The sequence below is a fragment of the Strix aluco genome, chromosome 14 (assembly GCF_031877795.1).
Source record: "Strix aluco isolate bStrAlu1 chromosome 14, bStrAlu1.hap1, whole genome shotgun sequence".
Lineage (NCBI taxonomy): Eukaryota > Metazoa > Chordata > Aves > Strigiformes > Strigidae > Strix > Strix aluco.
Window position 1 is genome coordinate 21,820,220 of NC_133944.1, and position 24,452 is coordinate 21,844,671.

Sequence of the window (24,452 nt, forward strand, 5' to 3'; positions counted from 1 at the left end):
AAATCACCTGCAGCAGGGGTGGCTGGGAGAGCAGTATTGAACGAAAAGCCTTGCCATCCAAGTGGGGACATATATCGGGGGTTTGATGGAGCTGTGTGCAGTGCGAAACTATAACCTGTATTCTTGTACTTCATAAAGGTGCTAGAAATAGCAAAAATATTTGTCTTCCTCCCTCCTGGGCAGCATTCCCAGTGATTTGTGTAGCGTGCAGTGTTGCTCATGTGTGCGGTGCTCAGTATAGTGAGGGTGCTGTGTACCTTACAGATGCTCAGAGTTTGTGTTTCTCCCAGCTGTTTTCCCAGTCTGACGAAGCAAAAGACAGCCTGTGCACCAAGTGGTGTTTAATGAAGTTAAATATGAGGATAGGTGCCAAGAACAGGTGTTCTCTATTTTTACTAAAACGGGAGTTCTCTATTTTTATTAGAACAGTGTAGAGTTGTATCCTGCTTGTTGTGGTGGCAGGTGCCATCTCTGTCACTTGCTTGTTACCTTCTTTCTCGCATCTTTGCATGAGCTAAAAGAAATGCTTGTATCAAATAATTCAGAGAAGGGAATGTAGTGGTTAGGGACACAAATTTTATATGTTGTTAACATATATAATTTTTTAATATAAAACATATATTTATAAAACATATATATGTTTTATATGTTTCCCTCTGGTTTATAAAACATGGGAGACTTCTGGAACCAGAAAAATGGAAAAAAAGTAGAATGGTGACATGTTTTCACTGCAGTGAAAATTAGAATGAATTTTTTAAAGGCCCTCTTCACGTGTATTTTTGACATCTGGAACAACAAATATGACAGGCAAGCTTCTGTCTGAGCTGGGCTTCTTGCCTATAGAAGCAGCCTGACTTGGTAGGGCATGAGTTCCAAGCACAAACTCACCTTGTGTTAGGAAGCTTGCCTGCTAAAACTCAGCAGCTGCCACAGGTCCTGTTCCTTCCATCAGCTGACGCTTCCTTTTCTCCCCAGGGAATGCAGTTTGTGGGTCAGGAAGCGCTGTTGGAACAGAAGCAGAACGGTGTGTACAAGCGCTTCACCATGTTCATTCTCGAGGACCACGACACAGATGCGGACCTCTGGCCCTGGTGGGGGGAGCCCATTTTCCGCAACGGCCGCTACGTGGGCAAGACCACCAGCAGCGCCTACAGCTACACTCTGGAGCGCCACGTCTGCCTCGGCTTCGTGCAGCACTTTGACGAGAAGACGGGAGAGGAGCTGGTGGTGACAACTGACTTCATCAACCAGGGCGAGTATGAGATCGACATCGCCGGGCAGCGCTTCCAGGCCAAAGCCAAGCTCTACCCCTTGAGTTCCCTCTTCACGCACCGTCGCCGTAAGGATGAGGTGGAACTGAGTGGCTACCAGAGGGAGTAGTGCTGACTAGACCTGACCCGCTCCTTTTCCCAAGCTGGAGTCTTCTCCCACCATCTTCCAGTCCTTTCTACTCACCCCATAGATTTCTTTTTTTTTTTTGTCTTGCAACTTTTAAACTTTTTCCAGTGTGTTACATTTTGTATATTTTAAAACTTTCATTTTCAAGCTTTCCAGATCCTGTCTGTCTCCCTCCCTCCACCCTTTGCTTGCCAGGCTCCCCCATGCCCAGTGGATGAGGCACAGTGCTGAGCATGCATCCAGGAGTCCATGGGAAGCCTGTACAGGAGTGAACCCCAGCAGAGGCCCTAGCCTAGGGAAGGGTTGGGGTAAACCCCCGAGGACTGCACCCTCCCTCTCTCCTCTCCAGTGTAAGGCACGGGACAGCAGGCATTTGCTGCCTGTCGTTCAGTTCACGCTGTGACTTCACCCTGCTCTCCGCCTACCACGTTGTCGAGGGGTCGGTGCGTCGATGCACACAGCAATAGGACGATCAGCTACCTCACTGGCATGAGACGTCGTGTTGTGTGAGCAGCAGCCAAGAGACAGGTTTTGGTATAGTCCAGCCTGTCTCTGTCCCCCTTCATCCACCATTTTTTTTTCCCTAACAGGGAGTCAAGTAGATTTAATCATCAGATCATTGAGCTGACAGTAGTGCTGGTACGTTTTCTGTTGTTATTGGGATTGGGTTTTTTGCGTGGGGTCACTGAAACTAAATGGCCTTCTATAAATGTAACTGAAGATCAACATGTGTGTTTCACTTCTATAAAGGTATGAGATTTGGGGGTTTTTTATTAGCAAAAATACTGATTTCTAACAAGGACAGATGTTAGTGTTTCTTGTTCATAGCAGTGTTGAAATGCTGCTTCTGTTTCAGCTGTACAATCTCTTTGGGGATTTTCTTTCACTTTCCTTTGTTTCTGTGACTTGGCCAAGCTCATCTGGCAAGGTTCATGTAAAACTTGTGTTGGTTTGGGGAACTTGAGCAGCAGGAGGGGACAACACCTTCTGTTTTTAGCTGCCTGTGGTTATTTTGAAATTAGAGGAAAAGATGCAGTATTTTTCTCACCTGTGGTGCTGGCAGTAGTGCTGGGAAAATAGTGGGTTTTCTTCTGGTGGTGAGAAGGCATCTCAGCAGCTCCTGCTGGACTCAAGAAGTTGTCTTCTGTTTTTCTCCTCAAATCTGTTGCACTTCTTAGTTCTCTCTCAGTAGTACCTCAGCTGAAGGGATTGAATAGAGGGAGTGAAGGGAGTGTGGCAGTGGAATTATAAATCACTTTCCTTCAGCAGAGCACTTTGCATCATGCTCCTCAGACAGAAGCTTCAGACAGTGCAGCTGGGATTCACCCCTTCTTGAGGTGTCAGAATGTGCTGATTCAAATGCTGATGGTAAATGGTAAAGAAGTGGGGGGATGCTGAATTGTACTGCACACGTTTACATCTTCTTTTTCTTCCCATTGTGAGCACAATCAAAAGCAAAGATTGTCTTTATTTACCTGAAAAATATCAGTTAAATGTTTTCCCTGCCTCTGCCACCCACATATTCATCATTGTCTTTCTGCTCCAGCATCTTTCTGTCTGGAGCTCAAACACACCCTTGCACTGATGTCTGCCCTGTCAGCCACGATGAACACTTTCCCTATGATCTAGAACCTTTTTTGGGCACTTTCTTTTACGGTTAAATGGTGAGCGTCAGTAGTGTAAATATGAACTCAAAACCTTGCCTGGTTCTTGTTTTAAGTTTGCTTTCTGCTGCTTTAGTTGCTTCAGGTCATGCCTTCCGTTGAGTCTGTGGTCTGCGAGTTCATGGTCTGGGTGTTGTCAGCATGCAAAAGGAGTCAGATGTCCCTAAGGCAGGAAAGGTGAAAGTCTAAAACCTTCACACCTTAAAACAGGTTGGCAGAGCAAGCTCCCCCATCCAGGGTGATACAGAAGCTGTGAAACCTTGGAGTGAGAGTCGGGAAAGGGTGTAAGAGAATTAAGGATTTGAGAGTGTGGTGTAGTAGGTTGAACATATATGCCACTTCTTTGAGCACGCTCTCCTTTGTGAATGGTGAATTCCTTTGTAGTGTGTGACCTCTTCAGGGATTTCAAGCCTACTTTCAAATTGACATGCCAAAATTCCCCAATCTCTGAAATGTAGTGACCATAGTAGAACAGCTTTTTGGGATCTCGCAGCTGAAATTAGCGTGCATGACTCTTGAAGGCGCAGATTGTAATTTACTCCAAATTCCCCTATTACTGCTCTCTGAATTAAAATGTCCGGTGTGTCAGGATTAATTGCTTCATTGAAAGGTTATAAGGCATCTAATAGTTTAAAATCCACTCGCCTCTTGCATAGAGAGGCACTGCAATCCCTCTGTTCCCGTGCTGGATGGGTGTACTGAGGAGCACCTCTGCTTTACCAGCCTGCCTCCTGGGAACAGTGCACCAGGTCACTCAGAAATACTTGTCCATCCTTTTGTCCCTCCATTGGTTTTATGGGACATTGCTGTCCCTTCCTTATCTAGGGAAGCAGACATTCGACCAGACAAAGAGTTTTATACGTGATACTTAGGATGTTTCTTAGAACAGCCCTTCTTATTAGAGTTTATTGACCATTTGTTGTCGCTGGTGAGACATGATACTTCTTTGGGAGAACACAAAGTATCATTTAAGTTGCAGCTCGATTATATTCCTCCTTTTGATTGTTTTTTCTTTTCCCTAATTTATAGGTGCCTGCTAGTTCCTCAGACTGATATGGGTGTCTTTTCCCACAGCAGTTCTGACAACAAAATTGTGTTTTATGAGCTATTTTTGTCATTATGTTTGCTTAGGTTTATTTCATGTCTAGATTTATTGACTTTTCAATAGCAAAAATAGAGAATGAAAATAATTTTTCATCATGCCGATAGATATAGCAACACTTTCTGTAATGTTGTGTTTGCTGTTTGAGACTTAGAAATAGGTGGTTTCATAATTGTCAGTCTTGCAGCTCATTAACGCCTACTCTGGCTTTCCTTGCTATGAATTCTGATTCTTATTTTGTATCCCAACCTATAGTCTTCGGCTGCTGTTCAAGCTTTAATTTTTGGCAGCTATTTTTAACCTTATAATGTTAAAGAATAGTTTTCCTTCACCAGCTTGATTACCCATCAAGGGGACAATTGGATAGCGTGTTTTAAGATAGTGCTAGATACTGAGATGGAGGAAGGTCCTTCTAGTGTCATGTTTTCTTCCAGAGGTATTAAAGGGTGATGTAAGACTTTAATCCCTTTATCTGATGACTAAAAGTAGAGTGCCTAAAAAAAGAAGAACAAAATCTGTTCAAGAGTTTAAACCTTCAAATTAGATAATTAGAAATCGGATCTTGGAAGCTGCTATGACACAGTCTTAGCATCTAGGATGCTAAATAACGTGGTCTGCAAAATTATACATGATTCTCATCCTTAAAACTGCCTTAAAGTGCTTTCTGCTGAGAAAGACAGTTTGTTGTCGTTCTGTATGGTAAGACTATGAACCCTGGGTGGGAAATACTACAATAGCATCCCCCTCCTCTGCAGCAAAAGGGGTAATGGCCTCATTCTGTGCTGAAGCGGCAGCAGCAGGTCTGCCCCACGCACCTCCTGCAGGGGTGTCACCAATTCTCTGAGTCTTGCTGTCCAGAGTGGGAACAGCCCTGTAGATTTTGTTCATGTAGGCAACTTTGCAAGAGAAACACTTCAAGGGAAGCTAACTGGAGTTTAGTATGAGGAAATAATTTATCTTCTTGGCTAAAATAGGATACGTTGAGCATAGCCCATTTTAGGCTAAAGTTATTACCCATCAGTGACAAATGGTAAGGAAAGCGTGACCTGTGGGGAGATAGGCCACTGTGGGTGGCGTGTGCTTGGCACGTGTAGGCTTGTTTTTTCATACCCCAGAAAGCAACAAACATCTGAGTGGGTTTGCTGACGGGGCGGTGGGGAATCCATCTACGTGTACGACGTTCCTGTGTGCTGGGAGGGGCTTGCTTGCCCAAGTGTCATCTGTAGAGTAATGGGGGGAACTTCTGGAAGAGGTAGCACTTACTGGGCAGCCTCTTCCATTAAAAGATTTCTCCAGAGGTATTTATGTTGTCTTACCCTTGTTGCATCCTCTTCTAAGTTCTGTTTTGTTAGTCCTTGAGTGAATGCTGAAAGACTTGAGTAAAAATGGTATTAGAGGGACTTTATTGTTGATATTTAACAACCTAAGGATAAAATCAAAGCAGACTACTTAAGAATTATGATTTCTGTTTCAGGGGGTGTATTACAGTGATTTTTTCCATCTGTTTTGGCCAGACTTAGTTTCTTCTTGTTTTCTCTGTGCTGACTCCAGTGTCCAGATTTGATGTGCCTTGTTGGACAGTTTCTTCTTATTATTTTGTGGCAAGGAATCTTCCACTGCATCTCCATGTCTCGGTGTGGGCTTGGATTCCTCCTTTCTACTGTTGCATTCAAGCTGCCACCGATCATGTTGCTGTTCCTGCAACGCCTCCAAACTCCAGCCTGTGCTGCTGTAGGACTTCTCGTGCACAAGGTTCTTCGTTCTACAGGGTGCTTCATCGTCAGAGCCAGGCTCTGATCTGTCTCTCTGCGTCGATTTAAGCTCTTCAGCTTCCAGATGGTGCAGATACCAACATCCGAACTTCCAGACAGGTTTTTGGCCGCTGTATATTCCGTTGTTTAACCCTCCCTCTCCGTGCACCGGGGTTTTCCCACTCTCCTTAACACTTCCCTGATCTTCTTCCTCAGGCAGCTTGAGCACATTAGTTCCTTTTGCCTGTCAGAGAGCGAGGCACGATGAAATAAAAACAGGCAAGGGGATGGTGGAGTGGCCAGGCTGAGGTGGAAGGAGAAGCGTGGTTGCGGTTTGATCCTTGGCGCATTACTCAACCACTTAAGCCCAGCCTTGGGGAGATGATCAGGCCTGATTCTCAGCTCAGCCTTAGTGCTGGACAAGCACTGAGCGATAGCAATGGCTCTGGGCAGAGCCAGGACAGTGTTATGGAGGAAGTGAGAGCGGTGGTGGCACTCGTTTTCCAACATACATTTCCCCCTCTCATTTCTCGTTGTGATGAAGGGAACCATGCTGCACGGGGGAGGTGGGGACTGTGCTCACTCAATTGCTCAAAACACTTCTCTCTCTCTGGCGTGGTCTTGTGAGTGGTGTCTAACTGTAAAGGTGCAGCCCTGACATCGCTAGCCTTGTCCTTGCAGCACACTTTAACCAAAATGGTCACATTTTGGGAAGAAATGTATAAAAACAAGGTAGTTTCCATGTTTGGCAGAGGAGGGACATTGCTTGCAAGGACAAAGTCATTCTTATTTAAAACAGAACACTTAGCTGATGCTATTGTCCAGCAAAACATTCACAACCTTCTGATCTGTCTTCCCAAATGATTTTATTATAATACTTGGTCAGGTTAATTTCTGCCCATTTCAGGATGCTTTTCTGTTATAAACTTTTTTCTAAAGTTATTATTTGGATTTCTGTTTAAGAAAAAGCAGTCAGGGATCAGGACTTGGGGAAGGAGGGGTTAATGTCATCGCATGACTTCAAGCTGTCTCTAAAAAACATTTGAAAAATTTCTTTGCACTTTAAACTTTCCTTAAGCATTATGATTGTAGTGTGCTTCTAGCAGTCAGCAAGAGCAGTTTTTGCATTTGAGGGAGGAAAACAGAAACTTTCAATATTTGTGAATGCCTTAAAGCTTTAGGTGAGGTATTTGGGCACTGGTTGTGCCTGCCATTTGATTTTCTTCCTGGAAAGCTGTGTGCTGAGTGTACAAAGCAGACACAAACGTCGGCAGATATTTTTCCACTGGGGATGGTGGGAGCTACTGTTGCAGTACGCTGCTGGTCTGAGGCTGGAATTTGTATTGAACTAAACTATGCTGAGAGGCCCTGCGTCTGTGCTGACACCTTCCTTTCCCCCTGCCCCCCCCGCCCCCAAAATGGATTTATTCACTATACTGCTCATGCTATAATGGGTTTTCTTCTTTCTTTAAAGAAAGAGCCTGGGCTGGTGTAGAATACTCCATGAGTGTCCCGTTGCATTAAAGGAGACAAAACTCTCTGCTTGAGCACTTCCCTGCTGTACCAGCTGACATTTGCAGGCAGGAGTCAGGAGGAGCGCGAGTGGAGGGGATCTGCTGCTGCCGGTAACGGTTGCTGAGATGTCTCTGAGACTTCTTGTCTCCCATCTGTCTCAAAGCTCTGCTGGATTCCCGATGTCAGGCTGGCTTTTGAGTTACAGCACAAAACAAAGCGCTGCTTTGCAGGTACGACACGCTATGCTGATTTACTTTATTCAGAGATAGTGCCTGTTCAGAATAAGGTATCTCCGTGAAGAGGAGTGGTAAATTATAGTGAAAGCAGCACCGGGGAAAGGTGTTCACAGTAGTATTTATTGATTTGTCAATGCTGGTAACAGCTGATCTGCCCGCATGGGTGCATGACACCTGCTACGAGCAGAGCAGATAGTTGGGAGCCGTCAGCCATCCCAGCTGGGGCGTGATCCACTCTGTGTGTACGGTGCCTTTCACTGTGCACCGCTGAGATTGCTTCCACATTAGACACCTCTTTCTGCTTTTCCTGTAGTGGAACAGGTTTCACTTACACCCTTCTTCCAGCATAACCAGAGGCAGACTAATGCCCCTGAAGTCCTTGATGGGTTCTCCTGCATCTCATGGTCAGGCTTGTGGCAGGACACGTCCCTGCTCATACGTGCTCTGCCAGAGAAGCAACCCAAGCTGTGCTTGGGGGAAAGGAGCACACATGCACTGTGAGTGCAGCTGTTCCCACACCGCCTGCCTGGCAGCTGGGTGATGGTTAATGTTTCCCACATCTTTGGGAAGAGTTGAGGAGAACCCTTCTTGTCCCAGATCAACTCCTTGCTGCTGCTCCTGAGACAATGTGCGTTCTTTCGGTCACTCTCTGCTCTGTTCCTAGCTGTGTGCGTGTGATGGCTCCCTGTCACCGCTGGTTTTACAATGACTTGAGCTGTGTGGGAGGAGGGCTCCCCGCTTCTTGGGCAGGTACCCAGTGCAGGTCTCCCCAGCAGAGACTGCCATCTTGTGAACTGCACCAGTACATCCCATCTCCACTATTGCTTCTGGTTATCAGGTGCACCAGTTTGCTTCTCCAAAGCCCCTTCATGCTTTTTATCAATCTCTCGAGACCAGATTTTAAAGGACTGGGAGGATTTATGAAGTGTGCTACTGCTGAAACTTTTAAGAACAACTGAAGCTTGAACCTATGAAAACATTTTTCTAGTGCCTTATGCTTGTGAATGTTGTGCAATGGATGTAGCTGAGGTGGGACAGAGCACAGAGCAACTTCAGTAGTGTGGTTCCCCATCCACTCTGCCCTCGCGGGGTCATGGCAAGCAGATGCCAACAGATTGTCTCTAGCAGCGCGGGGATGATGCTTTTCTAATCCCTTTGAGCTCTGGGGTTGTAGAAATGTTACACTGTAAAGCCTCGTGCTGGGTGGTCTGCCTTTGAGAGGAGCGGTGGTCTCACCTCTGCTGGTTTTGGATTCAGAGGGGTTTAGGAGGGACAAAGCTGCTCTGATTGCTAGACCCCATGGTGGAGGACGTGGTCAGTCGTTCCCAAGCGCACAAGTCGGGGTGAGTTTGCTGCTCTCCACTGAGGCCATGTTGTTACGTATGCTGTATTTATATCATGCTTTATTTCGTTTAATATTTTGGTTGACTTATATGTTGCTAGGTTTGTATATTAATAAAGAGGCATTTTAACTACCCTTGAATTTGGCGATTTGTTACGGAATAGCCTTGTGTGTCTTTCAGGATCCAAACCCCCTGGTCATCTGAGGTGGATCCTGCAGGGCCTGTTGCAGGGTCCAGCCTTTGGTGGTGGGAGCTGGTTGCTGGAGCAGGCCCTGGCCCTGCTGGGTCATCCAGGGAGAGTCGCTTTTCCTGCCTGTGCCTGCCCCCGCTTTCAAAATTACATCCTTCGAGACTTTGTGTCCTTCCCTGCACCCGCCCAGGGGCTCAGGGTTAAGGGCTGTGTGGGACCGGAGCCTCTTTTTTAGTCTCCAGGGATGGTCAGGAGGGCTGTGGCAGACGGGACGCGGGTGCTGGGTGAGCAGTGCCATCACCTAAGCGTGGGCTCTGGGCGGGGGGGTTGTGTGGGGGCTCTGCTGCTGGGCACTCTGGCTGGTGTGGGGCTGGGCTGGGCTCCTGCTCCAGTGGATGGGTGTTAATTAGAGCTGGTGGCTGGTGTCCGGCCCAGCTGCAGCCCGAGGGGAGAGGGAGAGGGAGAGCAGAGCATCCTGGAGGAGGAGAGGAGAGGAGAGGAGAGGAGAGGAGAGGAGAGGAGAGGAGAGGAGAGGAGAGGAGAGGAGAGGAGAGGAGAGGAGAGGAGAGGAGAGGAGAGGAGAGGAGAGGAGAGGAGAGGAGAGGAGAGGAGAGGAGAGGAGAGGAGAGGAGAGGAGAGGAGAGGAGAGGAGAGGAGAGGAGAGGAGAGGAAGTGGAAGAGGAGAGGAGAGGAGAGGAGAGGAAGTGGAAGAGGAGAGGAGAGGAGAGGAGAGGAAGTGGAAGAGGAGAGGAGAGGAGAGGAAGTGGAAGAGGAGAGGAGAGGAAGTGGAAGAGGAGAGGAGAGGAGAGGAAGTGGAAGAGGAGAGGAGAGGAGAAAGTGGAAGAGGAGAGGGGAGGGGAAAGTGGAAGAGGAGAGGGGAGGGGAAAGTGGAAGAGGAGAGGGGAGGAGGGGAGGGGAGGGGAGGGGATCCCATTGCATCCTCCCAGCCCCAGCAACCCTCCTGCACCCTTTCCCTCCTCCCCTGAGCCCCCTGACACCCGCTCTTGGGTGCAGGTGAAGGCGTAGCAGGCAGGACTACTGGAAGGAAAACACAAAGCAGTTCCGATGCATGGTTTTTATTGACTTTAAAAAAAAAAAAAAAAAGTTGTTTTAAGACAGTTGTGTGCAGAAGTACCCATGTACACAGAGGCTACAGGCGAAGCCACCCGCCTGCTCCAAGCCCTAGGTCAGAGCACTGCGCTCCCTCTCCCGGCGGGGCGGGAGGCGATGGGTGCTCGGTAGGCACCGCGTGATGAAGACTACCCCAGTAAGCGTGGGCACCTCCTCCCTGCCTGCCCCCCTGCCCGTAGCCTCTGCCTACATCTCCTCTATGTACAGTACAGTGGTGCTCGTCGGCCCCCTCCCCGCCGGTTGTGCAGCATCCCCCTCCTGCCTGCGGCCAGCGGCCCCTCTGCCAGAGAAGCGGAAGTGGTTGCGAGTCCTAGCGGGACAGCTTAAATAAAAAATAATAATAATAAAAAAAAGGGGGGGGCGGGTAGGGGAAGGAAGTTAGCCAAAAAAAAATACTGTCAGGGCAGCAAGGAGCTGTGAGCGTGCCCTTTGCCGGGTGCCGGCAGTGCCGCTGGCAGGTTTGGTACCTGGGTTTGGTACCCAGCGCCTCTGCTTGCCCTGTGATTGTCTGGCCAGGCCCTGCTCAGCCATCACAGGAGCTGGTCCAGCCTCGTCACGCTGGATTTGGTCTCTCCAGCCACCAGCATGGTGGCCTGGATGATGTGTCCCTGCCTCCCCCAGCAGCACTTCCCAGCTAATTTCGAGCCCTGCGCAAGGAGGGAGCAGGTGTGACTGCCAGGACTGCCAGATAAATCGGCCAAGCTCCTACCGCCGGCGCGGGAGCGGGCACAGCCCAGCGTAGCCGACAGGAGATGGTCAAGGCACTCATTGTTGCTCATGGTTTTGTGGTTTTTATTTTTCTTCCCCTAAAAAAAAAAAAAAGAACAACCCGGGAAGGTGGAGGCCGGGGCTCGCTGCAACCTGCCTCCACATCCCGGGGTTTGGAGCGGGGCTTGGGGCTGGCCGTGGCGGTCGCAGGTTGTGGGCAGCACTGCTTCTACCAAGACCCACCACGAAACTCAGCAGTTCAAAGCCCTGTGGACAGAAAAGATTAATTTCCCCAGCCCAAGGGATGCTCAGTGCCTGCTCCAAACCCTTGTGTTTCACGATTGCAGAGAGAAACTTCAAAAACAAAGAGAAGAAAACCCTGAAAACCAAACCGAAGCAGAGAAACAGGTAAGAGGCTGCTACAGAAAAGCCAGGTACAAAAAGGTAAAAAAAACCTCCAAGCCCCAAAAAACCTACAGTGATTGTTCCTCAAATAACTATTGCAACCAGGTGGTGCGGACAGGGCTCCCCCCGGCCTGGCTCCGGCCCCGCAGCCCCTGCCCCACTCTCAGCACCGTGGGGCTTGTGCCACCGCTGTGCCGGGCACCCATCGCCGTCACCGGCTGCGCGGGCGGGTGGGGGGTCCCTCTCCAGGGGACCTTTTCCATGATTGCCTTTTTCTTGAGCTTTTCAGTATCTCCTAAAAATAAAAAAACCCCACCCACCTGATTGACCCAAAGAAAGTGGTTTTAATTACACCTCTGGGGAGGCAGTTTCCTTCTGCATCTCCCTGTCCTGTGCTGCGGGGCAGCCTGTCCACCCCAAAAAGCCTCGGGGACCCTGAGGGCACCGGCTGTACCAGACTGGTGTAAACCGAGCCCCACCCTCACAAACGGAGCAAAGACTTTGGGATTTCAGCTTCTCACCAAGAGCTGTCTGTTTATAGCAACACAAAAGCAAAAGCACGGTTCATTCACCCACTAAAGCTATCTCTAATCTGCTTTTTCCCAGCCCGAAAGTGAAGGGAAATTTCATCTCCTCCTCTCCAGCGGGGCCGGACCCGCTGCTGCATCCCTCGGCCGCTGCATCCCGCATCCCTCGAGTATCCGGCGAGGGAGCCTGGACGGAGGGACCGGGCTGCTGCTTCCACGGGTCTCTTAGCTGCCTTTTGCACAGTCGACCCCGTGATCTGTCCTACCCTTCTCAGTCCTCAGGGAGAGGAGCAGGGGTGCCCAGCCCCGACGCTGGGGTTCCTCTCCGTCCCCCAGCCCAGCTGTGCCGGCAGCCTGCAGCGGAGCGTTGGTGAAGGTCGGCTCCCCGCGATGGCTCCACGTGCTTGCGACCGCGCCGGGACCTGCCTGTGTGCCGGGAGCCTTCCCTGGGAAACGATGGCAGCGGCTGCCCCAGGTGGGTTAAAAAAAAAAAAAAAAATCAAAATAAAGGAAGAAAGAAGCAGCTGGGTTCCACTGGCGAGGCTGCTCGGCCGCCACGTCTCCCTCGGCCTGGACACGATGCTTGGGCGCTCCCCAAAGTCACCCAGCTTCGGGGCGGGGGGGGTTTGTCTTGTTTTAAAAAGAGCAGCATTTGGTTTGACTGTAAAGAGATGCGAGGCGGACACCCCCGCCACCCGGTCAGTCACTGATTGTGTTTACAAATCCTTTCTCAGCTGGATTTCTTAATAATTATAATAATAATAATTAAAAAAAAGCAAAAAGTCTCCTTTAGCTCTGAACCTGATTGGCTGCTGGAGGCACCAAATATCGCCGGGGGCGGCTCTGCCGGTGGCGCGGGGCCGCGCTGCCCATCCAGCACTCGTCGCCCGAGGCCGCTGGGGAGACCCTCGCCCTCTGCCCCGCGGGCAGCAGGACCCGGCCGGCGCAGGGGAGCCGGAGGAGGCGCAGCTCTCAGTTCCCCCGGTAAACCTCGATCTTGCTGGTTTTGGCCAGCATGTCGATGATGTGCGCCTCGAAGTCGGCGTCGTGCACCCCCGTCTTCCTGAACTCCCCGGCGTAGCGGTTGTTCTCCCAGTAGTGGTGCCAGTTGCCCCGGCTGTCGGCGCCGAACCCAAAGACGTTCACCTGCAGCGGCGAGGATGGGGATGAGCCAGCCCTGATCCCCCCACTGGGCTCGGGACCCCCTCGGCTGAGCGCCCCCCACGCTGCCGGGGGGATTTGACACCGTGCCGAAGGCATACGGCCCTCTGCACAGTCTTCCCACCGTTCAAGGCCCATCACCATGGTGTTAGGCAACCGGAGCAAGCAAAACTGCTGCGTTGGGTGCGAAGAAGCCACCTCCCTCCTTAACCCTGCGAGGTTCAGGATCCCAGCAAACCCACCCCACACAGCCCATCCGGGACCCCGCAGCCAGGGGAGGACCACGAGGAGCCGTCACCCACCTCGTCACAGACATGGAGGGCGAAGAAGAGCACCAGCATGCCAGTGGAGGGGTAGCGCCCGTGGTGCTCCGTCCAGCGGTCATGGATGTACTTGAAGAAGGCAGGGTTGTAGATCTGCACCTGGGAGCGCAGGCTGGGGTTAGTGCTGGAGTCCCGGCCACGCTCCCTTCGGCATCGGCACCCCAAGAAGGAGCACCAGGATGTGCACAGGGACCCCAGGGGAAGATGGGGTGATGGCGGCTGTGGCCAAACGGGTGCTCATTGCAGTGGTTGGGATGAGCCCCCCCTTACCTTTTCTTTGTCCACTCGCAGGAAAGGCTTCACGGGTGCGTACGTGCTGGGGAAAAAAGCAGAGAGGCAGGTGAGCTCCCAGGGGTCCCACACTCCCCAGCCCCAGCCTGAGCTGCCAAGGGACTGGCACCAGGGGATGCTCTGGGAGGGAGGACTGGATGAACCCCCACTGCTGCGGGGGGCTGCCCCTGCGGTAGGTGAGCGGCCAGCCTGGTGCTGCCGGTGCCCACCGGGTACTTACAACCTGATCTGCCCGGTGGAGAGGGCACTGGCGATCCAGAGCAGGTCCAGGGTTTTGAAGGGCACCAACACGAAGCTGACGTTGGCGGGCAGGTTCTTGGCACTCTCGGGGTACATGAAGTGGTGCGTGGTCCGACCACCCACGTCGCCCTCAAAACCCACTGTGGGGGCCTGGTTCATCCTGGGGAGAGAGTGGGGAAGGTGGCACCCCCCTCCCAGCCACCCTGTCCCTTGCAGGCGACACAGGTGTCCCCTGCCGGCTGCTGAATGCTGCTGAGGAGCAGTTTCCCAGCCTGCTGGTGCTCAGGGTGCTGGGAGGAGCTGAGGGTCCCCCCCCAGCCAGCCCAGGGTGGCAGCAGGGCAGGGCCCGCTCCCACCCATCCCAGCACCCGCTGGGACCCAAGATGGGCTCCTTGACCGAGCAACTGGAGCCAGGCTGTGGCATATGGCACAGAGACAACCCCCGCGGCATCTCCTGACCCACAGCAGACCCGGAGAGGGACTGTCATGGTGCACAGCAGGAGCCCAGCACCCACCGGTGCTGCCAGCATCGCCCCATGCCTCTGCGCTGCCCGTGGGGCTCAGTGGGCGGGCGGTGCCCCCAGCAGCGGTCCCCTGCCCTCACCTCATGATGAAGTCGTGCCCGTCGATCTCCGGCCCGTAACCGGAGCCACGCAGGTTGCCCGAGTTGCCGACCACGGCGCAGCGGCGGCAGTGGTGCGGGTCGCGGGAGCGGTAGGGATCCTCCCCCGGCACAATCTGGAAGAGCTTGCTCAGGACCTCGTGGGTGTTGTGGGACTTGAACTGGGGCTGCAGCATCTGCGGGGGGAAAAGGAGGGGGGGCATGAGCCAGCAGCCCCCTCCTCACCGGCGGAGGAGAAAGCTGGAGCACATCACGGTGCTCCTGGGGGCTGGGGGACCCATGGGGGGTGGCCCATCCCCTCGCTCACCATCCACCACCTCTGGACGTCGGGCGGCAGGTCCATGTTCTCCTTGGTCCAAACCGGGGAGACGGTGCCGTCGTAGCGCCCGTCAAACCAGTCAGTAGCCCCGGCCTCCTCGGCCGGGCAGCGGCGGCAGGCGCAGCCCCGGGGGTACGGCCCCCCCTTGCTGAGCCGCTGCATGCCGGCGTAGCCGGGCACCAGCTTCACCCGGTGGATGCCACCCAGCCCACCGGGGTCCAGGTAGGCGATGCTGTGGTGGGAGTAGGTGAAGAGGAGGGACATGACGAAGACGAGCAGGAAGGCGGTCGAGAGGAAGCAGAAGCGCAACGAGCACTTCATGGTCGGCGGGCGGCTGAGCCGGGAAGGGCGCCCGCTCCGGCATAGGGCTCGGGCATAGGGCGCGGGATGGCGTCAGCTGGCCAGCGAGGCTCCCTGCGGGACCCAGAGCTTTACATCACCGCGGCGGGGGGGATGCGGAGCCCCTCCATGAGCCACCGTGCTGGGCTCCTACCTGCCGGGCTGCAGCTTTCCATCCGCGTGGTCCAGCCGCGGCAAGGGCCCCCGGCGGCTCCACGTGCCGGGCAGAGAGCATCTGCTGCTGGTCCCGGGGCTCCGGCACAGCTCGGCACGCCGGCCTCAGCCACGGCACCGTGCCTCGGCCACTCCTCCGGGTCCCGGCCCCAGCTGGCTCTCAGCTGCGATGGTGCTCATCGTCCTCGGGGTTTAGCTGATCCGCTGGCACGCTGCCCTCCGCCACTGGCTCAGGAACACGGCCATGGTGATACCGGCCTGGAGTGGGAAGGAGGGGACAGCGGGTTAAGGGATGGCCATGCACATGGCAGAGCCAGGGGGCTGCCACCGAGCAGCAGGAGGATGCTGGGAGGCTGAGGAGTTTGTTTATTCCCCGTTGGGTTTTGCAAAATGCCACCCAGCCCGCCTCTGGCACAGGGCTGCGGGGGACGAGCTGTCCCCAAAGAGGTGAGAAGAGAGCTGAGATGTCGGCACCGTCCCATCTGCGCCAGCCCCTCACCGGCAGTGCCGGGGGAGCTCCCAGCAGCTCCCAGGCTGTGCCCTCCCTATCTCTGCCAGACAAAGGCTCAGCCATGAACTCGCCTCTGGAGCTGAACAAGCGGCTCCTTTCTGTAGGCTCAATCCTTCTTCTCTATCAAGCCACAAGCAGCCCCTCCAAAACGCTCTTCACCGGCTGCCGCTGCCGCCAAGACAGACGGGAAACAGCCGTTTCACAGTCCGACACACGCCCCGGGTACCGACGCCGGCGGCTGTCCCCCGCCGCGTGTCAGCGTCCCGCGGGGAAGGTCACCCGGTTGCTCGTGATCCCAGCGGGTAAAAATAGCCAGGGCAGAGGTGCCGGCGCCTGCGCCCAGGGAGGGACAGGAGGAGCGGCCAAACCCCCCGAGCCAGGGGGGGCAGAGCCAGACGCCCCTCCTCAGCCAAAAAAAAAGGCTGAAAATCCCCTTTTAACAGAGCTGATGAGCTGGGGCGGGATCCATCACCCTGGGGGGATGGAGACGTGACCCCCCGAGGGCTTCTCGGGGAGGGGGATGCCAGGGCAGGACCATCCCAAGGCCAAACCCTGCAACGGCATCGCCTCCGCAGCTCAGCCCTGGCCCCAATTAGGCCAGCGCCGAGGCTGGCAGCGCTAATTAGGAGCTGGCAGGCACCGGGATTCCTCTTTCCTATGAAAAAAACATCCTCCGGAAGATGCCGACTTTCTTACTGGGGATGGAAGCTGCCGAGACCCCCCCAAAAAGCTCCTTGCAGGGATGGGGGAGACTAAGCATGGGCCAAAAAAATCCACCCCCCCCAGCCCATCACGCTGCAGGCACAGATGGCTCCTGCCCAAACCATTAACCCGCTGTCAAGTACTTGTCCAAGCGGCGACAACCTTTAAAGGAAAGAGCAAGAAAATAGGTGCACATCCCAGGCGTGACCGTTGTCCGAGTCTTTTTCCCGGCTCAGGGGGGGTTTAAGACGCCTACGCGGCACATGCACGGCCAGCGAGCGACTGCAACGAGTTTCTTGGGTTGCTGCCAGCGGAAAAAGCAGGGGTGGTTGTTAAACGGAAGGTTTGCATCTAGGGGAGTTTGGGATAAAGCCAGTAAAAAGCTATAAACCCTCCCTGAGATGCACAACACTGGAAGGTTTTGGAGGTAAAAGGCAATTTTGGGCTCGTCTTAGCTGCAACGTGGCGGGGACGCCGAGCAGGATGGGCTGTTCCCCCTTCTCCTGCTCCTGCCTCGATCCGTCCCACAGGGCTTTTTAAAGGCTAAAGGAAATCGGCTATCACGTGCTCGTGGTATTTTTGTTCCCGGTGAAAGGGGGAAAATCCCTTTCCGGCTCCCCAGCCCAGGCCGGGTCCTGCCTGCCACATCCCAGCCCCGCCGGCATCTGGAGCGCGTTTTGTGCAGCCCCATCCCGGGGCCTCCCAGAGCTGCCCCCGACAGCGGGCGGGGAAAACCCATCCTCCAGCCCAGCTCACGCGCATTAAAGCATCCTTAAATACCAGTGGCTTATTTGAGTCATCACTTTCCTAGCAGGGGCTGGTGGCTATTTCCATTGCCACTGGTCCTTATAGACCCCAGCAGGGACACGGCACCTACACATCCACACATACCCCAGCATTAACTGCACCCTCCCTGCCAGCTCCCCGTGTCAAACTCAACGTGGCTCTGCCAAATAAAACCCCGCCGGCCGGAGGCATTGTGGGGCCTCTTTACACAGGTTTTGATGTTTCCTTCTTAAAATAACAGGGGATTTCAGGATTTGTTCCGTGGTGAGCAAGCCTGGCAACTCAGCAATACCATTAAACACTCTCCCGCTCCCAAATTCATCCCCTGGTCTCCTTAATTGCCTCCTGAAGACCGTGTGCTCATCAAACATGAGTTTTTCTTTGATTGCAAGGGATAATGAAGCGAGGCTATTAAAAGGTCCTGGCAAATTGCTCCGGCACTTTTACAGTTGGATGATTTTTCCAATCATATAATCTTTCATTTCGGGATGTAATCTTCAATTTCAGGATGAACGCTGGAGCGATGCGACTGACAGCCCCGGGGCCTGAAGGATGCCTTTCCCTTCCCCATCAGCAGCAATGCTGCTAGGCGCCATCTCCTCTTGGCTTTTTTAGGTCTTGTCGGCTTTGTTTGCTCATTTCTAAGATTGTTGTTTTCTGAGGTTGTTGGCACCGATTTCCTTGCCGGTAAGTGACAGGGTGGGCGCAGGAAGGAGCTGGGATGTCACCCTGCTTGGGGCAGGGAGAGAAGGGCAGCAGAAGAGCAGAAGCATCGCTACCCATGCCAGCTGCTGCTCCTCCCGGGGATGCTGGGGCTGAAAATTCTGCAGGGATTCCCTAGGAAATGCACCCCTGGGTGTCCAAGTGCCACCCATCCCAGGACCTCTGTGCAGGGACATCACCTCTGCCACCGCCGAACCACTGACCGACTGCCAGAGCAGTGCCCAACTTTTGCAGGTGGAGGAGGGGAAAGCACGCAGGGACCCCCCACCCTGGACCGGCATCCCTCCTGCTGTCATGGGTGGAAAAAATGAGATTTAGGGTTGTTTTTTTTTCCAACAGGGAACGGAGAGAGGCAAGTTGAGTCTTCTTCTACCTTCTTCAGCCCCAGGCAGAAAGAAGCGCCGCGTGGTGATTTGCCTTACCCTGTGGTTTCAGCCCAGGGTTCAGCGAGTGGGATTACTACAAAAATTCATAAAACCACTCAAATTGGCTTTTTTCTGCGGCCCGAGAGGCTGCCCGAGGTTGCGGCCGCCACCGGCACTACTTTGGCCGGGGAGCGTGCCGAAGAGCGCGCCCGCTCGCCCCGCCGGGGCCGTCAGCTCGCGTTAGCTCGGCACAGCGAGCGGGGATGTGCCGGGGGCAGCGTGGGAAGGGACGATACTCCCGTCCTTCTGCATTACTTGGCTTCCAAAGCCAAACCGAGACCCGGCGAGAAAAGCACAGTTAATTAAAAAGGTCCTTTCCTGCGTCACCCATCCAGAGGGATCATATTTTCCCCTTGTTTTGGTTTTTTTTTTTCCCCTCCCTGGAAGCTGAATGGGAGAGGGAGCAGGGAGAGAAGCCGGTGTTGGTAGCGGGTGTTTGTCCCCGCTGAAAAGTGATGCCATGAGGGATCGCCGGCTGGAGGTAGCCGGGCACCAGGTATTAACAGGAGAAGCCAATTTCATGGGTTAAACCATTGCCACACCCCGACAGCAGTGAGGACCCAGTAACTTATTCTTCATCCTTTTAATTAATCATACTCTTATCAGCCAGCTCAATCAGCTAATGGAGCCGAGTTAATTGGGTTTCCCATGCCTTAAACCCTCCTCGCAGCCCTGGCTGGCAATGGCAGCAATTCCAGCATTTCCTTGGTGTCCAGAGGGGTTATTTCGGGCTCATTCCTCAGTGCTGGGATGGGGTCAGGAAAGAGCGGGGGAGGCAAATCCCCACCATGGAGCTGGGATGGAGCCAGCCACTGATGAGGCTGTTTCCTATGGGATTTAGGGGCGCAGGGGAGGGCCCAGCAGTGGGAAAGCTCAGAAAGGGATGCTCCCACCCTTGCCGGTGGATGAGGTTTGCAGGGACCGGTCCAGCAGCATCCCGAGCCTCTCGGCTTGACCACAACACGGCTGGGACCCCGCGGGCACCCGCTCCAGCCCCAACACCCCGCGCTGCCCGATGGGGCGATGCCAGGTGTGGGGGGCTTTGGCTGCAGAGCCCATCTGGCTGTCCTCACCTCCAAAACACACAATGGCAGAAGCAGCCGAGGCAGCCGACCGCCCCCGCAGCTCACATGCACGGACGCATCGGGACAGGCGAGCCACGTGTGCCAGCCCACGCGGCTGATGCCCCCGTCCCCGCGAAGGGACGCTGCTCGGCCATCTGCCAGCACCGCTTCCCCCTGCCTCTGCCAGCCCCCCGCAGCCCCCCGGCTCTCCCCGGGTTGCCGTGGGGAAAAGGAGACCCCCAGCCCCTGCGCTCCAGAGGGGTTGATAAGCCCAAGGTCACGCTCGCTGCGTGGCCTTGTTATGTCCGGCTCCCTGTGCCAGGAGCAGCAGGCTCCTCCCCGAGGCAGGACAGGCAGGAGGGGAGAGGGACTTACTGCTCAGCCTGATACAGTGGGGACACTCTGCCCCCCCAGCCCCAAATGCCTGCAGAGCCGGACAGAGGGGCAGACCCACCCCTGTGGCACTGCCCCCCAGACACCCATCCCAGAGTCCCCAGTTTGCCACCAACTGCCTCAGCTGCTGGGTACCACCAAGGCACCAGATTGGGTACCACCAGCTCGGGTACCACCAAACCACCAGGTCACGTATCACCCCATCAGGTACCACTGGGTCAGGCACCACTGAGCTGGGTCCCACCAAGGGGCCGGGCTCAGGGCTGGCTAGCAGGTGGGAGTGCTAGCCAGCCCCCAGCAGAGCAGAGAATGCAGAGCCTGGGGTTCACCACTCCATCCTCCCCCCAGCTCCCCGTGCAAAGCCACCGAGCCCTGCAGGGAGCTGGCCGCCCACTGCCAGCCACATTTCCATCTCGTCGTCCCACAGGCGTGGGGTCTGCCCGGTCCGTGCCCCCCGCCGTGCCTGCCACAGCATAGCTGCACCCCACAAACACCCCTCAAGCAGTCTCCCCCCCATCCCCAGCCACCTGTATGGATGCAGCCACGATGGGTGCACGCATACTCCCCAGCAAGGGCAGGGCCCCCACTCGCCCTCCAACCCCAGCACCCCGTGCCGCCAGCGGCAGCACCCTGAGCCAGCGGCAGCACCCCGAGCCTCCCCACCAGCCACCACAGCCACCGGGAGGGAACCGCTCCCCCCCACCACCACCGCAGCTCGTTTTACCAGCCAGCACCCGTTAGGTTCACGCTCGATGCCTCACTGGGAAAATATGTGCAGGAGAGCAGGATGGGCGGACACCGTGCCGGGGAGGCGCCGGTGCTGCCGCTGGCCATGGCCTTTTGCCTGGGGAAGGCGAGCAGGGGCGTGGGGCCCCGCTGCGCTTTGCTGTCCTCCTCCTTGGGGCTCGGCAGCTCCAGGGATGGGAGGCGGTGGAAACCCAAAGGCTTTCGGGGCTGGTTGATGGGTGCTGTGACCCAAAGCCCCCCTTTCCCCCAGGACACAGCCTGAGCAGAGAACTGCAAACTCGGTGCACGCTGTGGGGCAGCCCGGTAAAACTGTCCGGAATTTCCTCTGTTTGTGGGCAGTGCTGTGAGGTCATTGAACCCGTTAGGAAAATTGTACCTACAAGATTTCAACACAGGGACATTACGCTCCCGCGGCAAGAGGCCATCGATCCCAGCACAGCCCAGTTACTGCCAGGGACTCCCATTAAATGTAAAATTAGAGCAGCTCCACTGGCGAGGGAACCCAACTTCTCACTTCTAGCTGGGGCTCTGCTCGGATACTTAGAGAAGGGGGAACATTTGCATTTTCCTAATTAGCCCAATTACCGCTGCAGATCAGAAGTCCCTTGCTGGGGACATGGTGGCACCCGGAGCGAAGTGACTGCAGCTTGTTCTGGTTTCCCCAGAGCGACTGTTGCAGGAGTTATTTTAGAGCCCCAGCACTGAACTATTCATCCAGTAAGAAAAAAATAAACATCCATGTATCACACATGCATATATATATATAAAAATTGTTTATATATATTCACCATTCATCCATGTGGCGGTTCTGGGGGTATCTTTGGGAACTTTGCCATGGAGCTGGGGCCCAAATCTCTTGCAGTCTCCTAAAAATCTTCGGGGAGATGCTGAAGGCAAAGAGCGATGCGGAGCCAAGAGATCTGCTGGAACCCGACACGGAGCAGGGCAGGGAGAGAAGGTTCCCAGCCTCTCCCACCGCATCCCAAGCCCCCAGGGACTGGCGAGCTCTGATAAATCACAGCTGGTTGAGAAGCACTGAAGCCGGCCGAGCCGCTGGAGGGCAATTAGCAGTTTGCACTCTTGCAAGAATTAAATGCAACGGGAGCAGATGAAAGCCATTAAACTGCCGGGACTTTGGCGTGGGCCAAGCTGGGTGGCATCCAGCGTGCCGAGAGCCGGCGGGGAAACCATTGTGCCCTCAGTGCCACCGGAGCCTTTTGCCGAAAAGCAGAAGTTTGGAGCTTGTTTGGGCATGAAAATTCAAGCCCAAGTCGGTTGCCCCGGCGTGCAGCTGGCGGGGCTCTCCCTGCCTGCTCTCCCTGCCTGCTCTCCCTGCCTGCCTCCAGCGCCGGCGAGGCGTAGGCGGGCGAGCGGAGCGCGTCTTGCCGTTCCCGAGAACCGCCATGAGCTCCTCAGAGGAGAGGGAAACGCTTTTGACAGGCAGCTGCCGCGCACAACCGGCAGCGGGGCCACTGCTCGCTGCCAGACAGGGACAGACAGACAGACAGACGGGCAGACGCATGGCTGGGGTGGGGGGGCAGCAGCCAAGGCAGCCCCCCCGCTGCCCCAAGCTTCACCACTGGGGACGCAACATCTGGCTTCAATAAAAGGGGAAGGAAATGGAAAACGAAGCCCAAAGCGCTGAGCAACTTCCCGTCCCCACTCACCGCCCTGGCCGGGATGTGGCCGGTGCTGTCGCTCAGGGGGTACTGGAAACGGGGGAGCTCCTGACCCCTAGCCTGGCAGGGGACCCCCAAATAATGGGGGGCAGAACTGCCTCCGCCAGCTTGGAGCCACCCGTCTTCCCGGAGGGAAGCTCAGCAAGTTTTGGGGGTTTGCTGTTATTTGGTCTCACCCAGCCATGTTTTTTGCTCATTCGCAGCAGGAGGGGACGTGGCCCTTGCTCCAGTCCAAGCTCTCCCGCTGCCCAAGCGCTGTCCTCCCCCCCAAAATCCTGCTGCTGGGATGGAGAGCCCTCGCTCTGGGGAAATATTGGGGAGCTTTGCAATAAGTGCTCTGGCTCTGCAGCTGGAGCCTGAGCAAAACCTCACCTTCCCCCACCGCCAGCAGCACCCGAGCCCCCGGCGTGCGTGGGGACCCCCTGTATCGCCAGGCCCTAAAACGTGGGCTCTGACACCGACCCCGCTCTGGCAGCCGCGCCTCGGCCGGGGAAACACCCCGCAACAGCGGGACAGGCGCACACCCCGGCGGGTCGGATGCCGATCGGATCCCACACCAACGCCCGTGCTGGCCCCCCACACGCACAGACGCAGGCAAGGGACATTTCCCTGCTCGGTGACACAGTTTCCTACCCTGTCCCCAGAGACGCCCGTGCTGTGTTTGTGAAATCCTGGCTGCCACTACCCAGGCAAGGGACACCGTGTGTCACGCAGCCATGTGTCACACTGCTGCTGAGGGACCTTCCACGCACACTGGCACTGGTGGGGACTGGGGGCACCCGCAGCCAGCCCTCCCACGCTGGCCCCACTCTGTGGCCACCCCAGCACCCTGCCGGGGTCCGGGCCCCGCGGCACCACCCCGGAGCACACGGCTGGAGAGGGGCAGCTCCCCCGGGCCGGGGGGAGCAGCACCAGCCCCGGCCCTGGCACCCCTACCAGGGGCAAGCATCCTCCCCGGGGCGAGCGCATCCTCCTCGGGCAGCACCCCGGGGCTGCACCCCAGGGCTGTGGCCAGTGCATCCTCCCTGGGGCCAGCACGGCAGGGCCCGGGCCAGCGCTCCGGGCCAGCGCATCCTCCCGGGGCCAGCACCCCGGGGCTGAATCCAGCGCGCCCCGGATCCACGCTCCCCGAGGCCAGCACCGGGACCAGCACCCAGGACCGGGGCCAGCACCCGGCGCCAGCGCATCCTCCCGGGGCCAGCACCCCAGAACCGGCGCCAGCGCATCCTCCCGGGCCAGCACCCCGGGGCTGAATCCGGTGCATCCCGGGTGCGTGCTGCCCGCAGCCAGCACCGGGACCAGCACCCAGCACCGGGGCAGCTCCCGGCCAGCCTCCCCCGGCCGCAGCCCGCGATCCCCCCGCCCCGGGGACCGGCCACCCCGAGCCGGGCCGTGCCCGCATCCCCCGCATCCCGGAGCCCGTTACCCCGCCGCGGTACCTGGCTCGGCTCCGGCATGGCCCCGCCGCCGGGCGCACCCGGGCCCCGCCGCCGCCGCCGCCCCCCGCGCCGCGCCCTCCGCGCCGTGCGGGGCCGGGCCGGGCCGTGCCGCGCCGTGCGGGGCGGGGGGTCGGGCCCGGCAGCCTGGGAGATGTAGTCCGCGGCCGCCCGCCGCCCGGCGGGGCTTGTGGGACTTGTAGGAGGCGAGCGGGGCCGCGCCGCGCCCACCCGGCGCACCGGCGTCTCCGGTATCTGCTCCGGTACCCAGCCCCCTACCCCGGGACATCGGCATCCTCCGGCGGCCACCCCGGCGCATCGGCATCCCCGGTGCCCATCCCGGTACCCACCCGGTTATCCACCCGGGAACATCGGCATCCCCCGGTGCCCACCTCGGGACATCAGCACAGCCCGGTACCCACCCCGGGACATCGGCATCCCTGGCACCCCCCGGTACCTACTCCGGTACCCACCCCGGGACATCGGCACCCCCCGGTGCCCACCCCGGGACATCGGCATCCCCCGCTACCCACCCTGGGACATCGGC

The 24,452-nt window shown here is 56.1% G+C and overlaps 2 protein-coding genes across 12 annotated transcripts in view; one reads left to right on the forward strand and one right to left on the reverse strand.

Annotated features, from left to right (window-relative positions):
* PDPR (pyruvate dehydrogenase phosphatase regulatory subunit) overlaps nt 1-9,143 on the forward strand; it is a 28,773-nt gene extending 19,630 nt beyond the window's left edge. For all 8 annotated transcript variants that reach the window (XM_074839576.1, XM_074839575.1, XM_074839573.1 and 5 more), the window contains one exon: nt 976-9,143. In XM_074839576.1, the coding sequence (XP_074695677.1) occupies nt 976-1,380 (405 nt within the window). In that variant the 3' untranslated portion in view covers nt 1,381-9,143. The remainder of the gene's footprint in view (nt 1-975) is intronic.
* Nucleotides 9,144-10,259: 1,116 nt separating this feature from the next.
* Nucleotides 10,260-23,963, reverse strand: ST3GAL2 (ST3 beta-galactoside alpha-2,3-sialyltransferase 2). 4 transcript variants are annotated; one of them, XM_074840233.1, is made up of 8 exons: nt 23,909-23,963; nt 15,420-15,697; nt 14,915-15,340; nt 14,590-14,783; nt 13,966-14,145; nt 13,725-13,770; nt 13,434-13,553; nt 10,260-13,116 (listed from the first exon to the last, which is right to left on the reverse strand). In XM_074840233.1, exons 3-8 carry the CDS (start codon nt 15,245-15,247, stop codon nt 12,943-12,945), a joined length of 1,047 nt encoding a protein of 348 aa, XP_074696334.1. In that variant the 5' UTR covers nt 15,248-15,340; nt 15,420-15,697; nt 23,909-23,963; the 3' UTR covers nt 10,260-12,942. The 4 variants fall into 4 exon arrangements, with proteins under 4 accessions (XP_074696334.1, XP_074696335.1, XP_074696336.1 ...); XM_074840234.1 differs by lacking the exon at nt 23,909-23,963 and adding an exon at nt 21,579-21,621; XM_074840235.1 differs by lacking the exon at nt 23,909-23,963 and adding an exon at nt 20,768-20,785.
* Nucleotides 23,964-24,452: the final 489 nt, after the last annotated feature.

What these genes read in the sequence shown, in the direction of transcription:
- ST3GAL2 (XM_074840233.1), bottom strand. Translation starts at nt 15,247, where the DNA reads ATGAAGTGCTCGTTGCGCTTCTGCTTCCTCTCGACCGCCTTCCTGCTC. An exon ending in TCCACCGGGCAGATCAGGTT is followed by an intron (nt 13,771 to 13,965) that starts GTAAGTACCCGG and finishes TTTTTTCCCCAG; the next exon opens with CACGTACGCACCCGTGAAGC. An exon ending in CCCTCCATGTCTGTGACGAG is followed by an intron (nt 13,117 to 13,433) that starts GTGGGTGACGGC and finishes TCGCCGCTGCAG; the next exon opens with GTGAACGTCTTTGGGTTCGG.